At 40.4% G+C, this 23,388-nt stretch overlaps 1 protein-coding gene across 1 annotated transcript in view; it reads right to left on the bottom strand.

Moving 5' to 3' along the window:
* RSPO3 (R-spondin 3) overlaps positions 1-23,388 on the bottom strand; it is an 81,086-nt gene that overhangs the window by 35,281 nt on the left and 22,417 nt on the right. The window contains exon 2 of the mRNA XM_083176702.1: positions 660-851. Coding sequence (XP_083032828.1) covers positions 660-851 — 192 coding nt within the window. The remainder of the gene's footprint in view (positions 1-659; positions 852-23,388) is intronic.

Raw genomic sequence — 23,388 nt, 5'->3', positions numbered from 1 at the left:
CATGTGTAGAACCCCCCCACCATCGAAAACTAGGCCAAATTTGGACCCTCAATTTAGTACCTTAGTCAATTTGATTTAAACATTAATGCTCAGCAATGTCTTTCCTTGAGTCCAGGACTGATAGGGTACCTTGAGGCCTGGATTTGAGAACCACTAATCTATCCATTTAAAATGTACAATTTGTACCCATGTTTAGCTTATAGAAACCAATCATTTTAGCGTTTTATTTTCTAGAATGTACTAAAATCAGTGGTTCTCAAACTCAGTTCGCAGGACCCCACACAGGGCACATTTTTCAAGTCACCTGGAATGAGCACTGTGTATCACCAACTGTCAATTTAAAAATCCACCTGGAAAACATGAGTTTGAGAAACTGAACCTGAGGCCTGAGTTTGAGAACCTGTATACTATATAAGTGATCTCCATTTTTTACTATTTAGAAGTTTTAATAATTGTTTCCACAGTGTTCATTTTTTGTATCACTAGATACATCAAATTATTATATATACATCTATTGTGTTGTAATGTTGTAGTCTTTTGATGTGTTATAAAAAATATCTATCTGTACATAAATAATATCATGTCATATTGTATTGCATTAATATATTTCTGTATATTGAAATTGATTTATAATGTAATATTATTTTTGTGTCACTTACTTTTACACTCATTATCTCCTGGAGAACGTATCCCATAGTATCCATTTGGACATGAGGAAAGACAAACCCCAACTTGCTTCATACCGTTCCTTACAAGAGCAAAAAACAGTCTTGGCTTACACGTCATGCAGCCATTGTAATCAGAACATGTGGCACATCCCCCTGGGCAACCCTGGCTGACATTGGGATGCACTGAGAAAATGAGAAGACAATAAATACAATTAGTTTCAGTGGTAAATAGTTTTTCACTGTTATTACTACAGAGAAGCAGAAGAGATACATATTAGAAATCTTAGCTCTAGGCCAGTGGTGGTCAACCTTTGGCAAATAATAACCTGTAGCTCTTTCTACTTGATAATGTGCCTCTAAGCATTGGGCTCTAGGTGCTGGGTGCTGGAGGTGGGTATTAAGGCGGGTAGGGGTCTGTTGATTCCAAAATTTCCAATGAGTCAAAATGCTCAACACTATAAATATTTTATTTTGCCATTAAGATATTTTAAATGATATTATACTGTATGCCAGTGGTTCCCAACCTTGTTTTGAATCAGGGTGCCCTAGAGCACTGGTTCCCAAACTCAATCCTCAGGACCCCAAACAGTTAAAATTTTCCAGGTTTCCTCCCAAATTCTCACATGATATAATGAGCTCCATCTGTAGATGTTTTAAAATGTGTCAGTTAGTAATGAGTACACCTGTGCACCTGCTGGGTGGTGTCCTGAGGGCTGAGTTTGAGAATCACAGTCATAGAGTATCAGAATTTTTTCACTGCACTCCTAGGCCAAAAGATTGTTATTGAGAAGTTTAAATGAAAAAATGATTACTAAATTAAGTAAATTGTGTTTACATATATCATCTTTATGGTCAGTTGTGGTGAGGGACATAATCGCTTAAGTTTGGCTGCATTTTTTATGATTGGAAGCGACAAGCACTGGTTTTGCCATTACAATGACTATAAATAATTAAAATTAGATCTAGGCCACCAACCCAAGTCACCCCTGCAAATGCTTCATGTACAGTAGCAACTAAAAAGTGTACTAGTGCAGCTCCAGAACAGCCATAAGGCAACATAAGTGGCTATCTAGGGCTCTAGAGAACCTGCCAGCCAAGCAAAGGCCCTCACAGGCCAGATAGGTTTTGGGTTCTGGAGCAGAGGTGAATAATCTCCATAGAGTGAGCTCCTGTTCTGCCAGTATTGAAAGCAGTATTCATGTTTACACAGCACACAAACTCTTATAGGGAAAATGTGGCAATGCATGTTGGAACGTTTTACAACATCTGGAGGGCCACAGGTTGAAGACCTATGATGTAGACCAATAAGAGGATGAGCAACACAGGGAATATTATAGCAGCAACTTCCCCCACCTGTGAAATACTGCAACAAGGGAGTGGGACAGCAGCACAGTATGGAAAAAGAGGGTCACTTGGGGGTTTGCCTAAATCCAGAGACTTCTCAAGAGGGCTACTGGCCACACCCAGGTGTTACCCTTCCAAGGGCTGACACCAAACTGCCAACTCCTTTGCAGTGATGGGAGCCAGGTGTTGTTGTGTGACCTTCTCCTGAAGCACTTGGCTCCCGTCACTACAGAGGAGTTGGCAATGCTGAAAGTGTCTCCAGGGGTAGCCTACATACCCCTAGAGTGAAGTAATTGGGGGTTTCCTTACCATCTATTTTTGAGCACGTTCAAGGTGGGTCTCTTGACCGCATCAGTGTCACCGACCCCAGTGCCAACTGTGACTAAATCATTGAGTAATACCTGTTTTGGCATGATTTTGGTGTAAACTGGTATGCTAAATAGGCATCTGTACGTTCATCAGCAAAATTATGTAATATTACTGCTATTAGCATAAATTCCCAACAAGTTTTCCTAGGTTCTCAAATTACTCAATACCATCCCAACAACCACATTTGTTGACAGACAACCAATAGAACATATATAAATAGATAGATAGATAGATAGATAGATAGATAGATAGATTTCATATCCACATTTATCTCAGTGCAGGAATGTGAAATATTAAAGAATGTAAACTACTAACAATTCACATTCACCACAGAGCGCTTGTGGATTCAAGCAAATTGCAATGGGGTATATCCAAAAACTTTGTCTATGCCTCATTAGACTGAAAAAGAAAACTGTGATAAAATTGTCACTGGGCATTATTCAAATTCCCAACATATTCCATGCAGAAGTGATTGATGACAATAGAAAGAATATTGTTTGTAAAAGGATTGCTTGGGAATTTAGTAAAATCACACATTGAAATTGAGTGAAATATTTATAATTTAGAGTCTATCGTCTGAGACCGAAACATGCTTCGGCATGTTTTATATATCTAATGTCCAACCCTCTGACTCTTTTCAGAATTAAATATTTTTCATGTACACGTTTTATTAGTAAACATAGAAACATGTTCAAACTCTGCTATTTTTGTTAGGAGCTGCACGGGCAGCGCCTACGCTGGCCCGGCAGTCTCCACGGATGTGGTCCCGGCGGTTGCCGGGTTACCGCGACGCCGTCGCGTCACCAGCCGAAGACTTCCGGCGGACGGTGACGGGCGTCAGACAGCCGGGATACAACCCCTTCCTCCCCTGCCGCAGCGGTTGCCTAGGCGACGGGGGATGCCTGGCGGCCGCAGGGAGGAAGGGGTGCACATGACGCCGCACGCAGCGTCAGGACAGCGCATTGGCGCGCTATTTAAACTGCCTGGCCGGCTCACTCAGACGCCGGCTATAGTTCCAGATTTAGCGTCTTGAGTGTTCCCGGTATCTGGTGGCTGGCGCGCCGGTGGATGTGGATGCACTAGCATCTCACATGCTTGCGCATCTATTGTCAAGAAAGTAAGAGAATGGCCCCATCTGTAACTGTCACGTTATAGGCTGGGTTTGAAAAATTATACTTAGGAGTTGATTGGCTGGTATGCTATTACCTTACACTTTATCACTACTAGTGTCACCCTTGTACAAATGATATTCTCAACCTCACTACTAAAGTCCCAATAACAGTCCAGGTTTTAGCGATACCCATGCCTGAGCACAGGACAATTAATAAATACCTCAGTTATTTTGATTTAACCATCTCTGCCAAAGCCTAGATATCAATTAAACCTGCACTGTTAGTGTACCTTGAGTACTAATGCTGAGATTGCCCGTTTGCTGTATCAGAAATAGTATAAGGCAGTGTTCTGAGTGAAAACTATTATATTTTGATTGACAATGGCTGAGCTTATCACCACAAATATTGATAAATATTGTTACTTTACTGGTATAATATACTATGTATACATTTCGTTTTCACTGGAGCCAGCAGTGGATATACATTATTTGGCACAATGGTGAGAGGTTGATGTAAGGGGCAATGATTCTCCCAATACTTTACAAAAGTAATTTATTATCACCATCATAAGCGCTGATTCCTTGGGTGCTCCTGGGCCTGAGCACCCACGGAAAATGTTAAGCACCCACAGGGCCATTTTTAGAGGGGGACGAGCCGTGCAACTGCCCGGCTCATCCCAATTTTGATTTGCTACTGTTGCTGCTGACTCTGCTGGAGGACGGGCGCCAGGCGGCTGACTCACTGAGCGGTGCGGAGCACACGGCTGGCACCAGGCGGGGACTGGCCAGCTGGTGGAGGGAGTCGGAGGCATGGAGCACTGTGTGACTGGCACTCACACTCAGCGCCTCCCCCTCCTGCTGTGGGGATTGGCCACCCGGCCCGGGAGATAGAGGGGATGGACAGAGGAGAGACCCGGCTTGTGCGCAGGGCTTGTCAATGCTGCACCACTGGAGTGGACAGGGGTGGGCAGACAGAGCACATGACAGATGGGATGGGAGGTATGCTATCTGGAGGTACACGGGACTGGACAGTGGACTATTATATGAGTCACGTGAGTGTGTGCTTCCGCGGCCCGCGTAATATAAATTGGTATTATTTTGTGGCCACACCGCTTCCCCATGAAGCCACTCCCTTATATTTTTGGCTTGAGCACCCACCAGCAAAAATATAAATTGACACCTATAATCACCTTAGCTATCTATCTAAAGTAAAGGCTATTACTGATTGTTGGGGTGGAATTCTAAATAATGGGAAAATCACATAAAGTGAAAAATGAAGTAGACAAAGTGAACCAAGCATGGTCTACATAAGTCACTGTAGAGTACTTTAAAAAAATGCAGGGAAGAAAATATAATTTATTGTTGTGTCTTGGTAGATTTAAAAAAAAAATGACATAATTTACTCCAGATGTGTCAACAAATTTGCGTGAGTATGGTTAAACTATTAACATTAAATGATACTACATTTTAATGATACAGATTAATTTGTGCAAATTGTGACAAAGATAAAGTTGGTGATACAGTATGTCTATTTGTCATATTTTCCTTAAGTGCTCTTAATGTTCCATGTAATTGCTGCACAAATTGTTTACTTATGTAAAGGGAAAAGAAAAAAATGTGTGGTTTAGAAAATTAAAAATAGAAAAAAAATCCCTTAACATAATATATATGTAAATAATAGCAACCAGAATACACCATGTTAAACAATGATAGTGCTGGGCTATGGGTTAGTTTATTGTTTCTTTAAATTCAGTGATGAGGTAACCATTTATTTAAGTAATGAATGTAATTTTTCTTTTCCACTCTTCCTTTCTTATTTTCCCTCTATTCGGGATATCTTTGTTATTTATTTTAGGATTGTAGGTATACATACAGTATATGGGGTGCATTCAGCATTCAGATGGACAGGATACCAACAGTCACAATACTGACTACTGCCAGGAGACCGGCACACGAATGCCAACTGCTGGCATCCCAAATGTAAGTATGCAGGCAGCAGAAACTTTAGGCTGGTGGGGAAAGGTTAGGTGAAGTTACTTAGGGGGAACTTAGGGATTGTTTGTGCAATATTAACCTAGGTTAATGTTTAGAGCGCTTTTATATGGGTTGTTGTCTTAGCAAGCAGCTGCTTATGGGGGTGGTCAATTCCCCAGAATTAAAGAAAAACAGAAACAACAAAGTTAAGCAGCGCTTTCACACAATAATTACTGACAGTGTATGCATCAATCTAATAATAAAACATTTAATATAAAAAATACATAAAAATACAATATTAAAATAACAGTATAATTGATAGGACCTATTGCATATATAGTCACCCCTGATGAATCGATGAAACCTGCTCTGATCTTTTAAATAAATGTCCAATGGAACTTGGAGGGAGTCCGTCCATATATTATAAGTAACCTGTGGATGATTGGTTGATGGCCCGTTGGCAGAAGATGGTGTAGCCAGCCCGGGGAACCTTTTTATTTGCGCAATCCAATTCCAGGAGTGATGGTCGGTCTGCAACCTCAACGATGGATGATAGGACCGGATCATATAGTTCAGCAGGTGGTCGAATAGCAGCTTGTAACAATTAGCAGTGTGACTATTTCTCTGGGGGATGGTCCAAACGCACCAATGCATTTCGCTGTGCTGACTCACAGCTTTTAACTATTTAATGTGTATTGACACCACTGATGTATTAGAACAGAATTTACTATTTCAATTAGTACTAAATGTAAACCTAAAGATGAAAATTGCTATTTTAAGTCACAGAAGCAAACATTTTGTACCTTTTATGCAAATATTTGTCCAGTTCCATGACATTATGCATTGATGCTGTGGAGCATGAGCTAAAATTCTCTATGACTAAAAAAAACCTTTTTGTACAAATAAATCCTCATGTGAGATTATTTTATGTATTACCCTTTAATTTATTGTCAGTGTTTTCCACCAACTGTTGTAAATCAAGCTTTAGAAAATCCCTTAACATAGGAGGCAGTATGCAGACATAAACACTCCATTGACAAGTAGATAGATATGCAGTACACATGTTAAATATTTCTAAATGTGATGAGGTGATTTTTTTTTGTAATGGATTTTGATAAATGTTTGCCTAATGTAGTCAGAACGTGAAAAACTTTTTTTATTAATGTTACAATTTATGACCAAAAGGAATTTATTTTTGCAACAGACATTTTTGGAGTGTTTTAGAAGGATATAGATGGATTTAAATTTAGACATTGTTTTTTAACTTAATATTGCAAGAATTGTTACAATTTAAAATATGTAACTTAATATTTAACAAATGGTATTAGAGGAGAATGTTGGGTGCAAGGGTCAAACTATTCTTTCTATTTTACCCCAAAACATTACATAATAATATGACACGGAAAGTGGATCTGTTTGCTTTAGAAACAATTTAAGTCCATTAATTTTAACAGTTTGTATAACACCAGACTACATTTTTACACTGATTTACAGCAAGTTGATCCACTATTCAACTACAAATTTCTACCCATATCTAAAATGCGTGGAACTAGAAGTAAAGTATTTTGTTTATCAGAAATTTCCGTATTTTGGTGCCCAAGTCTAATCACAGCAAACATTTATGGTTTCATATAAGCCTTATACACAAAGCCTAATGGTAATATCATACAATCTTTTTATGGTTTATAGTTTATTGGATATAAGTAGACAATCAGTTTTCTCTCAACTCACTGTGCCACCCTCTCAATTTCTAAAGAGTTGTATTTCATAAACTCTCATCTGCTCCCAGTTCTTAAACCCCTTGTTTCTTTTCCCAATTTCACCTCACTCCTCCCCTTCCATCTTGCCTTCACTTTTCATTCTCTATGATTGAATTTGCCATCCACTCCATATGTTAGGACATCACATTCATTCAAATTCTCAGCACCACTTCCTTCTTTTATGGCCTATCCTTCCCATCCATCTTTCCAATGCTAACTTCTTTCTTCCCTGTATCCAACGGTGAAGTCAATGCCCTCATCCAGTCCTCTGTCCCTAAAACCTCCCACTAGATCCTACCTTTGACCCTATCCCATCTCTCCTCCTCTGCTACCTCCCTCTCTTTGCATGTTCCCATCTTGCCAACATTTTCAATCTCTCATCTCATTGGGCACTGTCCACTGTGCATTTGAGCATATATTGACTCTCCTATTTTGTTTATAATATCCACCCTTGATTTTAACAATCTTTCCAACTACTGACCCATTTATCTCCTGTTTTGCCTACAAATTTCTGAGAGCATTTTGTCTACAATTGCCTTTCCATCTTCTTTCTCTCCCACTCCCTGCTTGACCCATTTCAGTTTGGCATCTATCATCTCCACTCCACTGAAACTGCCTTCATTAAAGTCAAAATGATCTTATCGCTGCCAAATCCAAGGGCCACTACCCTCTGCTCATTCCATTGATTTCTCTTCTGCTTTTGACTGTGTGTACCAGCCCCCTCCTGACAGTCCTCATACCTTTCTGACACTTCCTTCTCTCTCTCTTTTCTCTCATTTCCCCCCACTTACACTACCTGTGTATTGGTTCTCAACAAAAATGAACCAGTGTGTGTATGTATGTATGTATGTATGTATGTATGTATGTATGTACATGTGTTTAGGCAAACTAGATGTGCTAATTGGTTCTTGCAAATTTAAATAGTTTTTGCATTTAAGTCTACATACTTGGTCTGGGCTGCAGATTATTCCACTTCAGGTGCTGGATGTATTTAAATGCATTGGTAATTGATCATTCTGCACACTGCTTTAGATATCAGAAATGTGTTGTTGACAAACTTAATTTTGCAAGTTAAAAAGCAAATCTCTGTTGCCTACAATATGTGAAGGGAGGAATATCTTATAACTCTTAATGTCACACGCTATCTTGGAATGCATGGGTGTTTATGTAGGCCAATTTTATTACCATTCATTGTAGTAGGGGGGTTGGGGTTGGGTGGGAAGAGTCCAATTAATGAGTGCACATGCATTTAAAGATCACTACATAGGCTGTGGGCCGTATAGGATGTGTGCATAATAGTTTTAAAGTGCATAATTTTAATATACCTGCAGCATTGTACTGGTGTTACACTGAAGTGAAACAGAAGGACAGAAAACAACAACTGAGAAAACCAAAGACTGCTTTGAGTGAGTTCAATTCATTCTCACAACATACTACTCTTGGCTGCTTAATCTGGCTATTCAACCATAATATTATCATTTTTACATCTGCAAACAACTTTTACTATCACTGTTAATGCTTGTATTTGCACTGTCAGTTTTAAAAATGCCCAGCTGTACCTCTAATGACTTCATCTCTCCTGCTCTTCCATTGATAGTAGGTGTTCCCAACATTTTATTCTTGGCCCTCTTCTTCTCTATCTCTATACGTCCTCTCTGGGTGAGCTTAATTGCTCACTCGACTTCCACTCTCACGTCTATGCTGATAATATTGAAATCTACCGCTCCTCTCCTGATCTCTCTCCCTCTATCCTCACACATATATCCAACTGTCTCTCTGCTGTCTACTCTTGGATGACCCAGCCCTTTTTTAGACTTAAAATATCAAAGACTAAGCTTCCCAGCCTCCTGCATAAACCTGACTATCTCTCATCCTAACCTGTTTATGGCCACTTCTACCCCTTCTGTGTCACCCCTGTCTGTCTAACCCTCCCCTTTAGAATGTAAGCTCTCACAAGCAGGGCCCTCTCTCCTCATGTACTTGTTCTAAATTGTTGTGCTTTAATTCTGTATGTGTTTTTGCTCATAATTATTCTCTGTAAAGCGCTGCGGAATATGTGTGCGCTATATAAGAAACTGTTAATAAATAAATAATAAATAAATGTATTATACCATATATGTTTGACAAATATTGTAATAAAAGCAAGAGAAATAAAAGTTGCAATCTCTTTTATGCAAAGATTGTCTATTGAGTTGAGGGGAGGGATGTATATGTGTGTGGGGAATAGGCAAAGCAAACTTTTACACCTTGGCCCACCACTTGCACCAGTTCCACCATTGGTATTTGTTATGCATTGTTTTATACCTGTACTGTAAGTCACAATTTTCTTCTTTTGCCCATTTATGAAATTTGTTAGGTGTGGAACTGTTATGGTCCCTTTTAAATAATGGAAAATAATGATAAACAGACAGTTAGCGTACAGCCTATACATTTTGTACTTGCACAAATGTTGCACATTGCTCACATATCCAATTACCCAATGATCAGGCTTCCATAAACACAATTAAAAAGTTTCTGGCTAGCATTATAGTGTTATCAAGTGTTTGAATTGTTATATTTAGTGCCAGAATGTAAATTATCATATTGTTTTCACATATTCAAGCTTTAAATGTGCTTTAAGGAAACAGGAGTTCCTTAAAACATCTGCCATATCATCTTCACTTAGAAGAACCCATGTCTGTTCTCAGTCATCCAGAAAAATGAAATTATGGTGCTTAAAGTCCTCATATAATGCCCAGACCAAAAATTCACAAGGTATGTCAAGCATAACTAGGAATAAGTTTGTATTGATTGGATGACGGATATCCATGTGACAACCATGTTGGCTTACTTCCCGGAGAAAGAAAATATCCAATACAGGCTTCATTGATTTTCTAAATAAGCATATTTCTGTAATTCTTTTTGGCTCAGCCCTGCATGCTGCAAAGTAGGTATATATGCTTTATATACTTTTCATTTAATCCATGGTCACCCACTGAACTTCCAACACAAATAGCTCAACACAATTAAAGTGCATTACTGCTATAGTTTTTTCCATTCCAAGCTAAGTACATGTAATTATAGCTACTGCTTATGTGGTCTGTGAGCATAGAACTCATTCTGATTTGCCAGAAAACTCACCCCTTAAATTTGGAGGTTTGCTCTTAAGCCATAAACTCAAATCCTCTTTTTACCATGGAAACTGAGATTGTTTTGTGAAAACCAGGGCTATTAAGAACTTGAAGTATGACCGGGAGCACGGAGGGGTAAGCATGTGAATAGGTGGAAGGGAGAGGAACTTATATTTTACCACGTCCCTTATTTTTTTACGATACTATAAGTCATTCATTTAAATATCTCACAATTGTGGCACAGTCCTAATTTAATGCAGTGAAAAAGGAGCAGGGCCTGCTAGAAAATAATGTGTTCAGAATTGACAATGACCTATGCAGATTTAAATGTCTTTATTTTTACCAATATTGTTATTGGCCTTGACATTATATACAACGGTAATAACCAATGCAATTACATTGAGAGTAATACTGTGCCGGAGAGCAGAGCCCTTTACCTCTATGTCGGTTTGTTACTACCCAATTTGTTTTATCACGGTTTCCAGATGTAAAGCACAACAGAATATACTGCGCTGTATAAGAATATAAATAAATAATAAATCATGGACTGATTTAACAACAGGAAGTTTATAGAGTTTTCTGCCTGCATAAGCTGCCATCAGCAGATGTATGTTATGGTTGTAACAAGTGTAGTAGATGTAAGAGTTACATCTGTTATGAAGCATATTTATTTGTTTATTTATTAACAGTTTCTTATATTCCGTTGCGCTTTACGCTTAGAGGTGCACACATTCCCATTTAAAAGTTACATGTGTTATATACAATTTTCACCATTGGGAGGTACGTTGAGGCCCTTACAAAGTTTGACTTGGTATGCCACTGGACCTCCTGCTCATTGTAATGTAGAAAATTAACTGAAGGACTGAGGAATGTGTATGCAGATGTAGCAGCAGTTTCTGGGTTTTAGATTCTCCTCTCCGGGAGAAGCCCGGAGAGGAGACTTTCAGTGGCCATTTGGGGGGCGGGGCTTGACTGTGTCATCATTAAGCCATGCCCACAGGATGTAAAATAGCCTAATTCACATATCTCCATGATCTCCGTGGAGGGAGCGGGGCTAAAATGACACGATTATGACATTTTAGCTCCACCCCCTCCTCTGAGACCCACGGATTGCAGCATTTAAATGTGCAGTGGGTTGCCCACCTTTCCGGGGGTTCCGGGAGGGGGACACGATTTTCGGGAGACTCCCGGCCATTCCTGGAGGGTAGGCAACCCTGAGCAGTTGTAAGTAGTGTGGATCGTTTGGTCGACAATGTGTAGGTTGACAGTCAATAGGTTGATCCCTATTGGTCGACAGGCAAAAAGTCAACACCTCTAAAAGGTGAACATGCAAAAGTTCAACATGGAAAGAACAACATGGGAAATGGTCGACATGACTTTTACTCTCCCTTTATGCCCATTAGGATGGTGAAGTATGAACAAGTCAGTTTGAAAAAAAAACACACGGAAAATCTTTGCTTGTGTCCCCTCATGACCATATCACCCTAATGCATGTTGGCCTTTTTTAATGTTTCTATCTTCTGCCTGTTTTGCGGGCTGGTGGGCAGCGTTTATCTGCTCGCTAGGCAGCCAATATACGCAGCCTAGCGAGCAGGTCAGAATCAGGCCTTTTTGTATACATATTTGACTTTAATTTTCCCGGAATACTTTAGTATGGTCTTTGTGGCGTTTCTAAACATTGTGCAAAAATGCTTTTGGAAAGAAAAATGCAGTCTATGTGCAGTATTCAATGCACATTTACGAAATGTGCAGCGAATCCTGTTTAGGATTCGCTACAAATTCGCAGGGTTCCCGGAGGGCTGGAGCATTCGCTGCGAGCCCTCCGTGTGACCCTATTCAACTCATCAGGGGCAGTGAGCCCCTGGCGGCGAATTTTAACCCCTGCTGCGAATGCCGCAGGAAGCTGGGGGAAGGCGGCAGGCAGGAAGATGGAAGTCTCCCTTCCTGCGCCTGACACTGAGGAGGGCTGCCAGGAAGGACACTGGCAGAGCCTACCCAGAGCTGGCAGGGGGCTGGGATCATCAGCCGCTGCACTCCCTAGTCCCGATCGTGCATATGTAATGATCGGGACCAAAGTGCAGTGAATAAATGAATATTAATGAGCTGCTCTCGGCTCCCAGCCCCCTGATGGCCAAAGTGTATAAAAAAAAATGTAAACAAAAATTAAAATAATATTAAATATATAATAATGTGCTTTAAGCACATGATTACAAATAGCATGCCCATTCTTAGAAAAAAAATCTGATTTTTTGACACCAAACCCCCCCCCAAACCCTTTATTTCAAAAGATCACTTTCCGGTTCACCTAAAAAAGATGTCGAATGCAAAACAGCAAATCATGCCAAAAATCATGGAGAAAGCAGTTCTCCGTCCTAGCATTGAATACACTCTCAGCGAATCCCAGTGAAAACCACATTGAAATACTCCAGCGACTTGCAGCAAACATGAAACAGAGAACTGGCTGGCATTCACTGGTCGCTTTCGTCGAACAGTGACCATTGAATAGGGTGAATCACATTTTCAGTGAAACAGATTCACCGCAAGGAGTGAAAACAGCCCGATTAGCCGAAAAAAAATGGAGAATTGGAAGCATTGAATACTGGCTTATAAATGCAGTCTATAAATAGTGATAGAATCAAGGCACAAATATACATACAAAATGGCCTCTGAAATGGTAGTTGTATCTCCTCTCCTGCCTGTTCCCAGAGAGGGGCAACTAAAAGTTGGCTAGTATGGTCCACTCAGAAATTCTGCAGGGCTGCTGAACTCAGATTATACTACATCTGGCCCAACAAGTCTTGAAAGTAATATTTTTATTCTAAATAAATGTGATTTTAAAAAGCACAAAGTAAATAATGTAAACTAGCTGATATGCCCTTTTTCTACTGGTCAAAAGCAAATAAACCAATTAAAGGCAAATATACCCCGAAGCAAATAAACCAATTACAAGCAAATGTACCCTGAAGCAAATTAACCAATTACAAGTAAATATACCCCGAATCAAATTAACCAATTACAATGCCAATAATGTTTTGCACATCTACAAATCAAGACCTTTCATTTTGTATGTGATGTGCCCTGATTCTGATATTAATATAAAAATATCTTTTGGGGAAGAGGGGTGTTAAAAAAAAACTACAAACTACCCAAAAATACAACATGTTAAGAAATGCAGGACAAATTACTTTACATTGAAGTAACAAACTACCCAAAAATACAACATGTTAAGAAATGCGGGACAAATTACTTTTCATTGAAGTAAGAAACAATGAAATATATAAATGTTAAGCAATGAATAGATGAAATCAATTTTGAGGAAGAAAAATGAATAAATGAATGTGTAAAATGTAAAAATACTCAATGGCCAAAATAAAGAAATAAGGAACCTTCCTATTATGGTGCTAAGTCTGAGTTTTCATTTAATTATTGGTGGACCGTCTCCCTCCGCTGGATGTAATGGAGCGGGATGTGGTCCTCAACCTCGACCTTGCTGCTGGGACTTGATGGTCCACATACCATCGTTTGTCCATTTGGACCATCAAGTCCCAGCAGCAAGGTCGAGGTTGAGGACCACATCCCGCTCCATTACATCCAGCGGAGGGAGACGGTTATTTGTGCCACTGTGGGCCGATCCTGACTAACACCATCTAGTCCTCCCCACCATCTGCCGCATCAGGGACACAAACCAAGCCTTACCACCTGTGGGCTCCATCGGGTCATCCACAGACCACCGTCTGGTACTACCATCCCCAACTGGTTCGTTATTGGATTACAAATTTCAGCAGGAAGGTAGAGGTCGAGGACCACATCCTGCTTTAATACATCTAGCGGAGGGAGTCGGCAAATCGTGCCAACTTGAGCCACTCCTCATATCTACATCTGGTCCTCCCTCCCTACTGCCCAAATTGGGTCCACCATCCCAGCTTCATTCAGGACACTTTATCGCCCCAGCCCTATACAGGACTTTTTGGGACTTTCCGGGCTATACACACACCCCAGTTTGGTCTGGTGAGATATGAATTTTTATATGCATTGCATTTTACTATTATAATTGTATTTTTGGCTATGTGCTAATTTTAGATAATAACTCCTTTTTGTACTAGATCAACCAATCCATCATTTTTTTTTTATCCTAATCTATAGGATTATATATATCAATTTGGCAATAGAAAGCATGTGGTTTTAGTAAGGTGCTTATAACTGATTAACCATTCATTACTATAATGTGATTTGGTAAAAATTCAGGCAGTCGGGATCCCTACAGACAAAATTCTAGGTAGTGGGTCAGGGTCAGGCACTGGATAAAGGGTTAGGTTAGGCTGATGGGGAGGGGGAGTTTATGATTAGTCTAAGTGTGTGTGTGTGTGTGTGTGGTTTAGGTGTGTGTGTGGGGGGGGGGGAGAGGCTACGGGAAGGGAAGGCTAGGGATAGAGTTAAAATACTTACTGGTATGCGCCTGGATTCTGTCCATTGGGATTCTGCTGTTGGTCTTCTGACTGTCGATATCCCAACTGCTGAGATTTTGTTCCCAACCACTCTAATAAATCTTGTGATATAAGTACTTCAATTGTGCAACTATTCTACAATGTAATTGCTGACAATTAAAGTCAGACTTCAGTAGAAGAGGGTTCAGTTGGGCAGGTTGTGGACATGGCAAGGGAAATTGCATCACAGTGGGTTTTTGCAAATTATCACAGGGAGCAGGACTGCAATTATGTGATTAATAGAACATTACATCATCAAGTGCCTTGTCCCTGGAAAGTGATGGGTTGCAAAACGTATCCACTTTCCTGAGGGCTGTGAGACTCTTCCACAGAGTGGGCAAGTATCTTCTAGAGCAGGGCTGGGCAACCCCGCCCCTCCAGATGTTAGTGAACTACACATCACAGGATGCTTTGAATTAGTTTCGCTATGTGGCCATGCTGAAACTGATGCAAGGCATGCTGGGATGTGTAGTTCACTAACATCTGGAGGGCCGGTGTTGCCCAGCCCTGTTCTAGAGGCATACAGAGCACGGGACAGACATTTGTGATCATCATCAAGCAAACTTTTACTCAGACTGTAGGGCGTACAAAGATATGCTGTCTTAAAACAGCAGTTTAATAAAAAAATAAAAAAAACTCATAGGATTTATGTCCTATAAAACACCCACACATGGGATGCAATTTTATAGCTATTGCAGTTTGGTTTGAAAACTGCATACGATTGATGGTGGTTTTAGTCCTGTCCAAGTGTCATAGAAACTGCAATCCTCACCCCTCCAAGTGACTTATAAAGTACAAACAATTGGAATCCCTGGAATTGGGAGTTTGGAACAAACGTACAGTATTGCATTGCTGCCAGATGTGTGCTGGCCGGCATCTGGAAGTGACCCATCCCTACTCAGCAAATGTTAGTACATAAAAGTCTGGTTGGGCTTTCATATGGAAAGCATTATTTACCTTCCTAGGACACACTTGTATTGCTTTGAACAAGGTTTGTTTCCAGGTATTTCAATGTCAACTTTATTTTTTTTCCCTAATGTGTTAACATAGTAATCAAAGCTGCTTATATTCTCAGCTAAGCTACGTTTATGTGTTTAGTGATTTTGCAACTGCTGTCCTTTTCTTTCTATTTACAGATGTAGTTTTCATCAGTATTGATTTGATTGATCCCATCCCTAGGATGGTTGGTTCTCTTTTATGTCCCAGTCCCAACCCATGGCAAGGAGCAGCAACAGTTTAATAATTTTATGCATGGACAATCTGGTTTATTTACTAAGCCATTTTTTAGCTCGAAGGAGTTATTTTTTTTTCTGTTGAGCTACTTTGAGCTCAAAATCACCTAGTGTGTATGGACAGGCAATAAGCAGTGAGCGGTAATGTGCGCTCCCGCATCATCTCTGGCCACCGACATCTATCGCCTGTTTTTATAGGATGAGTGAATCACTTTCCATAGTCTCCTACTCTTGAAAGTGGTTCAGCCCCCCATGAAAATTGCTGGACAAGGTTAAAATCACTCAGTGTGTGTGCCCTGAGCGATTTATCGGCCAGGGATTGTCATAACATTGCACATGTGCAAAAATGCACAGTGTGTATACATCTATAGATGTGAATAAAGTGAACAAAATAGCAGCCAATCAACTCCTAACCATGCTACAGGCTGTGTTTGACAAATTACAGGAGCTGATTGACTGGTACTTTATTTCCATCCACTTTTTTGCACCCAAGACTTAAGATGGCCATACACGTTAAGATTTATTGTCCAATCTCACTGGTTGGAACAAAAATCTGGTAAATTATGGGAGCAAATGACAGTTGACCATTTGCTTCAAAAACTGACAAAACCGATCATTCTGATATTACCAGATTTTTGTCCCAACCAGCCAGATTGGACAATACATTTTTAGGTGTATGGCCAGCTTTAGTTAATAGACCCATATACAGTATATTTCTTCCAAATTTGCAAGAAATGTATTTGTTTCTCAGTTAAGATGTCTTGCTGGTTTTCCAACAAAGTATTCCACTTCTCTATTCTGGTTACAGATTTCATACTCTGGACATGTTGATCTAGAGAAATGTGCAAGATTTCCTCTGAAAAAAACATAAATACCTGTAAATATTAAGTACCACATGAATGTATGTACTGGGGACCATAGGTTTTCAAGGGTGCTGCTTAATTGGAGAATTTACCAAGCTCTGTAATTCAAAGTATTCCAGAACTTGCCCCAGTAGTTAACAGAAACTTTACATTGGGTGTGTGAGCTACATTCTGCAATATTTTATTGGAATTGGATCCTATTGGAGCCCTGTCCTGCCTTCATTTTCTAATAAATTTGTACAATAATTATTCGGGGAAATTTACTAAGAATATGAATACAAAAATGTGGGTACTTGTTTCCTAGCACGGCGCCCAGATTTTCTACATACAGCACCGTAGGGAAATCGCATCGCATGCGACATTATAGCTGCATGCGATGCAATGCAATTTTTTCATGTAATTTTTTTTTGTACACCACAATATCGCATCTCATTGCATAGCATGTCCTGCAAAATCGCATGCGATCGCATGAGATTTTATAGGGTGTGTGATGCCATGACATTAGGTATACAATAATATGATTGTATGTCCAAAAAATAGATGTAACGAACCCCCCACTATCCACGCCACCCCGAAGCGTGGCGAGCAATCGCGTCCTCCGACTTTTTTTATTACCCCACTATCCACGTCAGCGTGGAGTTAATTTTATATAGTGCGGTGAGCGCAGCGAGCCACCGATCCCGAAGCGTGGCGAGCTGACGTGTTTTACTTTACATGTATTCCGCGTGCGCTCGCCATGCTTCGGGCTCGGTGGCTCCCTGTGCTCACCACACTATACTGTATAAAATCAACTCCACGCCGACATGGATAGTGGGGTAATGAAAAAGTCAGAGGACGCGTTCCGCCGCCCCTCACGGGGCTTGCTGCGCTCACCACGCTTCGGGTTGGCGTGGATAGTGTGGTGGGGGGTGCATTAAACCTATTTTTGGGTGCATACAATCATATGATTGTATACCTTATGTCGTGGCATCAAGCACCCTATAAAATGACATGCAATCGCATGCGGCAGATGCGAAGCGATGCCCCAGGGCTGAGAGAGCAATGAATAAATTACTTTGGAAAATCGCATCACATCGCATGGCCCTAAAATGGCCCATGCGATGCGATTTCACTACGCAGAATAGCCCACTAAGCAAATTGCTTAGTGGGCGCCGTGCTAGGAAACAAGTACCAAAATTTGTATTCTTAATACCCCTGAATACGAATGCATACGGCTGTTATAGCCGTATGCAAATTCCTATTCCTGAGGAGGATTTACTAATCAGTCGTATTTGACTAATTCGTATTTTCCGATGGCTTATGGATTCGTATTTTTAGCCGATACGAACTCGTATTTTAAATACAAATTCGTACTTTTAAATACAAATTAGTATTTTAAAATATACGAATTTGTATCGGCTGCAGTGTTAAGAAAAAAAAAGTTAAATTAAATTAAAAAAATCACACAATGTCAGTACTGTAGAACTATTCAACTAGGGATGCCAATCCCGGGGCATTTTTGCAATCCTGGGAATCGGGATTGAGAAATGCTCAATCCCGAGATTCCTGGGATCCCGGGATTGACATCTCTCAATTTTACAGGCAGTAAGAAGGCCCTGACAACCCCCCTAAATCGACGGTGGCAGCAGCAGAGCCGCCGGTGCTGCATACATGTTTTAAAGGTGCGCAGTCGCAGTCACTCTGAAGCGGATATGGGCGGTGCAGCCTGCGCAGCGTGATGGTCAGAGGTCATGCTGCGCTGCCCGTACCCGCTCCGAGACCAGACTGCAGGCCGAGGATCAGGATCTCCTGGGCAGCGTCTGAGCGCTCGCTCAGACGCTGCCCGGCATTAGATATGCACATGTGCTGCTAATCCCCGAATCCCGGGATTGGAGGGTCCAATCCCAGGATTCAAATCCCGGTGTTTTTTAGGCCAAATCCCGGGATCCCGCCGATCCCGGGATTGGCCACCCTATATGCAACCCAAGTTTTGTATGTACACAGTAAATTGTTTCTCCTAGTTTTGTGCAAACACTACAGCATGTACAAAACACAAGGTAACAGGTTTATTAAGGCACTTTGGCACAGTAAATCACTATTGCAAATATAAAACCATGGGATCCAAGGTAAGGAAGTCACAACTTGTTGAAAGCCACAACTTCACAGTAAATCACAGCACTCTGCTTTCTGCCTCTCTGAAGATACAGAATTATGCAACACCAATGAAGTAAATCATTGGGGGATTGTAACACTGAATGCAGAATTTGAAAGTAGACTCCAATGAGCAATCCAAGTCCACACCTCCCTTGTAAAGCTTAAATTTGTTTTAATTTCTGGGTCTTTTTCCACATACTGTATTCTAATTATTGCAGGAATCTTATTATTATTGTAATTATTACATATAATAATTTTTCATGAAAAATGCAAATAATGTCTCCTTTACTGTCCATGCCAGTGAAAGACATAAAGGCCCTTATTCTGATCTGATCGAAGTACAAATTTGTTCTCAAAATGGTCAAAACCATGTGCATTGCAGAGTTAAATTTGGATGGGGTGTGTTGAAATTGAAATCTTAATTGCAGTGTAAAAATAATGCAGCCAGTATTTACCCTGCACAGAAACAAAATAACTCACACAAATCTAACTCTCTCTATACATGTTACATCTGCCTCACCTGCAGTGCACATGGTTTTGCCCATTTTGAGAACAAATTTGTACTGTGATCAGATCTGAATAAGGGCCAAAAGCCATTATTCTAATCTATTTGGATCCCTCGCGCACTGATGTTGGGCTTATGCGGATGCGCAGGCGCATTTTTGCACATGTGCATATGTGCATATGCCGTGCGGCCACGGCGAACAGATTGTTCACCAAGTGCACGCGCCAAAGAGTGCGGACAGGGGGCATGGGGCAGTGGTGGAGAGTTGCGCCCATGGGAAGCCCAGTGTTTTACGGCTTTCCCATGAAAACACAGGGCGTTCCCATGGCAATCGGCCCGTGACATGGGTGCCGGGCAGCTGACATCACAGTATGTCAGGTGCCCACCCACCTCCTGCAGAATGTCCACAAATATCTAAGGTTACCTGAGAGTAACCTTAGATATGCATGGACCTTCACATCATTCGATGGCCGGCAACCTTCGAATGATGTGGGTGTTCCCCCACAGCCTGCGAATGAATGTGTATGTTAAACATCCATTTGCAGCCTGTGCGAACACACGCGGCATGCGGGGGGTGGGGGCGTACCGGCATTCGGCCGGTGGCATCTGTGTGGATTCACAAGGCTGCGAATTAAACCAGAATAACCCCCAAAGTGTAGACTGTAGGGGATCATTGTATCAATTGGTGATTATCCCCTTTTTTGATAAAAAAATAAATCATTACTTCTCCAAATTCATTAAAAGTCGGTCTGTTGAGAAATCAGACACTACTCTAGTGGTGCCTTTAATTTCAAATAATAACAATGTCACCATCAACAGATATCTCAGCAAACACTTAGCACTGTGCTTCGCTACAAGTCCCGTTGCTGCATCAGAATGTTTTCCATGCATGTATAGTGGTTGCAATTTCTGCAGTGGAAGTCCATCGTTGAATTCACTCACTGATGGTCATTGCTGCTCTTTCACTGACTAGTGTCTAGGCCAATAAAAACCTTGGGGTAGCGCTTCATCAGGGCATTGAGGGCTGAACTAGTCTTTATCTCCCAGCACTAACTAGGAGGGTGCTCTGTACAATCAATAGTGGACAACCATTGGTCCTCACCCAGCAAAACTATCTATTACTGCCAATAAACCATTTATGGTTTATAACCATTAATGGTTGATGGCCAACCTTACTGTGCTGATGCAGAGGAGTGAGTTTCCGTAATACATCTCTGGGGACTCCTTGCATTAAGCAACAATGCAAGATATCTCTTAAAGCATGGATAATTTATATCCTCCTCTTTATCACTTATTCGGTCCATTTATCATTACATATTTGTGCCTTAAATCCTGGAAACACCCTTTTTGGTGTCAACAGAAAATATAAAGTTTTACCTGAATGTATGACAGGGGACTGCAGCAGATATGTTCAATGCATCCAGTGGTCCCTCTATTTCTGACCGCACAGAAGCCTGCATAGGGTTTCTATAGAAGATGCAACACTGCCAGATTTATCTATTTGGCCCCCGTACCTACTGCCATCTGGAGATGGCAGTAGACTGCTGTAACCTATCGGCTACACACCGCAATCTTAGCTTGCAGATGGTTCCCCAAGACCTGTGAAATTGTGGAAGCTTCTGCAGACTATACAGCACATTGCAGGGACGGGTTCCTTTTGGAACACCTGTCCCTACTATAATACATTCACTTGAAGTGAACGCTTATTGCAATGCTCGCCATTTTACTACTACTATTGCACCCAGATCCTATTTTATATTCAATCAATAATATTACATGGGCCACTTAAACTTTTTCCAGCGGCACTATACCTGAAAGGAGGGGAATAGCTCTGTGCCATGCTTTGAGAAAAGAAAGGTATGAGTTTTTTATTTTATTCTGGTATATGATGTGCCATACCCAATTATGAAACATGCGTAGTATACAGAGCATATATTTTCTACAGCTCTCCTTATAATCGACTTTCCACCATTTTATGGTAAATTGCAAGTGTATATTTTGTAGTTTTACTTATGCACATTTTTTAATCATAATAGTGAGTGTCCGTTAATGTCTTTTCTGAGATTTCAGTCAAAGCCTCTTATTAAAAAAACAAAACTTGATTCAAAGGGTAATGTCCACATTCTTTCTGTGTGATTTACCAACACGTTTTTCATGCAGACCGTGAACCATCACAAGTTAGAATAACAGTCTGCGGCATCTGCAATTATTGTTCCTAATGATAACACTGAGTGGATCACATTACTGCACACTACACTGTCTTTCTTCAGTGTCAGTTTCACACTAGGCTTTTTTTTCTTATTCTTCGGAGCATTAAACCATTCTCCCCAGGCATGACATAGCTCTCGCAGTAACTTAAATTAACAACAGGTAACGCTTAGGAGTTTCTACTTACACTTTGTTTAATCTGTGTGAGAAGGATTAGGACAAATATTTACAAGACATCATTTGGACAAGCAAGCACTGCAGTATATACCAAAGAACATTTTTGTAGGCTCCAACCCAATAAAACGAGGGCTCACACTATATAAGACCATTTTTTATAAGAGACAATGGTAAATAATATTTTTATACTATGCTTATATATTCTTTAAAGCCTACTTGTGTCACATTTTTAGATACGGGATGCAATCAATTTACTTACAGTCAAAATACAGACTGAAGATCAAAATACTGACATGTTCAAAATGCTGACATGCCTTAAGCCGACATGGTCAAAATGCTGACCTGTTAAAAATCCTGTTCACCATTGGCTTATGGTCAAAATACCAACATGGTCAAAATACCAACATGGCCAAAATGCCAACATTTAAAATGTTTTGACATGAGTTTTTCATTATTTTTTTCTTTGAAACCAACTTGTTCACACTTTACCATCCCAGTGGAGATGGCTGTGGTAATATAATTGCCCTGAAGCATGGTGAGCTATACACTTATACAGTGACCATGTCAACCTACAGTATGTTTACTTTTTGACCTGATGACATTTTAAATGTCTGCATTTTGGCCAGGTTAGTATTTTGACCTTGTTGGTATTTTGACCATCGGCCAATGGTGATCAGTATTTTGAACGTCAGGATTTTGACTGTATGTAAATCACACTGAACCTGTAGCTACCATGTGGCAATTCAGATCGAATCGAACGGCAGATTAAATCAAAATCAAATTGAATTCCACATCTAACCGACTATAGTTTGATTGTGGTAGCAGAAGGATGTTGGGGAGATTATGTCAAACAGAACTCACTGCATGACCTTCAGTACAATGGCGATGCAAGCTTTAGTTGTATGCTATTCACACTTTATGTTCCACATGTTCCTAAAGGGGCTGAGAAAGCCCAGCTCTTGGAAGATTCACACATAAGCATCTACCATTCTGACCTCACTCTTATGTAAGTAATACAGTTTTCTTTAACAACCTTTAACGTTGTAACAGACACATAACGAATGGAAGCATAGCCCAGCTTAAACCATATGTTACCATATCAATCACATTTTACCAAAAAATAAGATAATCAGCCAAATGTAATAGCCTGAGGGATTTATAACATGCCATGGTATCTGCAATTCAGCAACAAGCAAAACTAATCTTGGTCTCCCTTAAAAAATAAAATGCAGTTTTAAATCTTGCAAATAAACAGGCACAATCTCTGCATTTTCCAAATTCTGTAATAATAAGTAATAAGCTAAATAAAAGAAATGTGAATTTAATAATTTGGTACTTTGGTCAGTGATATCATGCTTTGTCATTTGTAACGTCCTGAACAGGACCAGCTACAGCTCTAGGCTTCCAGATAAAACGAGGCCCATCACCCTAAAGGCAGGATGATGACCAG

The sequence above is a fragment of the Crinia signifera genome, chromosome 3, assembly GCF_055691185.1.
Source record: "Crinia signifera chromosome 3, ASM5569118v1, whole genome shotgun sequence".
Taxonomy (NCBI): Eukaryota; Metazoa; Chordata; class Amphibia; order Anura; family Myobatrachidae; genus Crinia; species Crinia signifera.
Note: the sequence above shows the minus strand (reverse complement) of the source record. Positions and strands in the feature narration are given on the sequence as shown.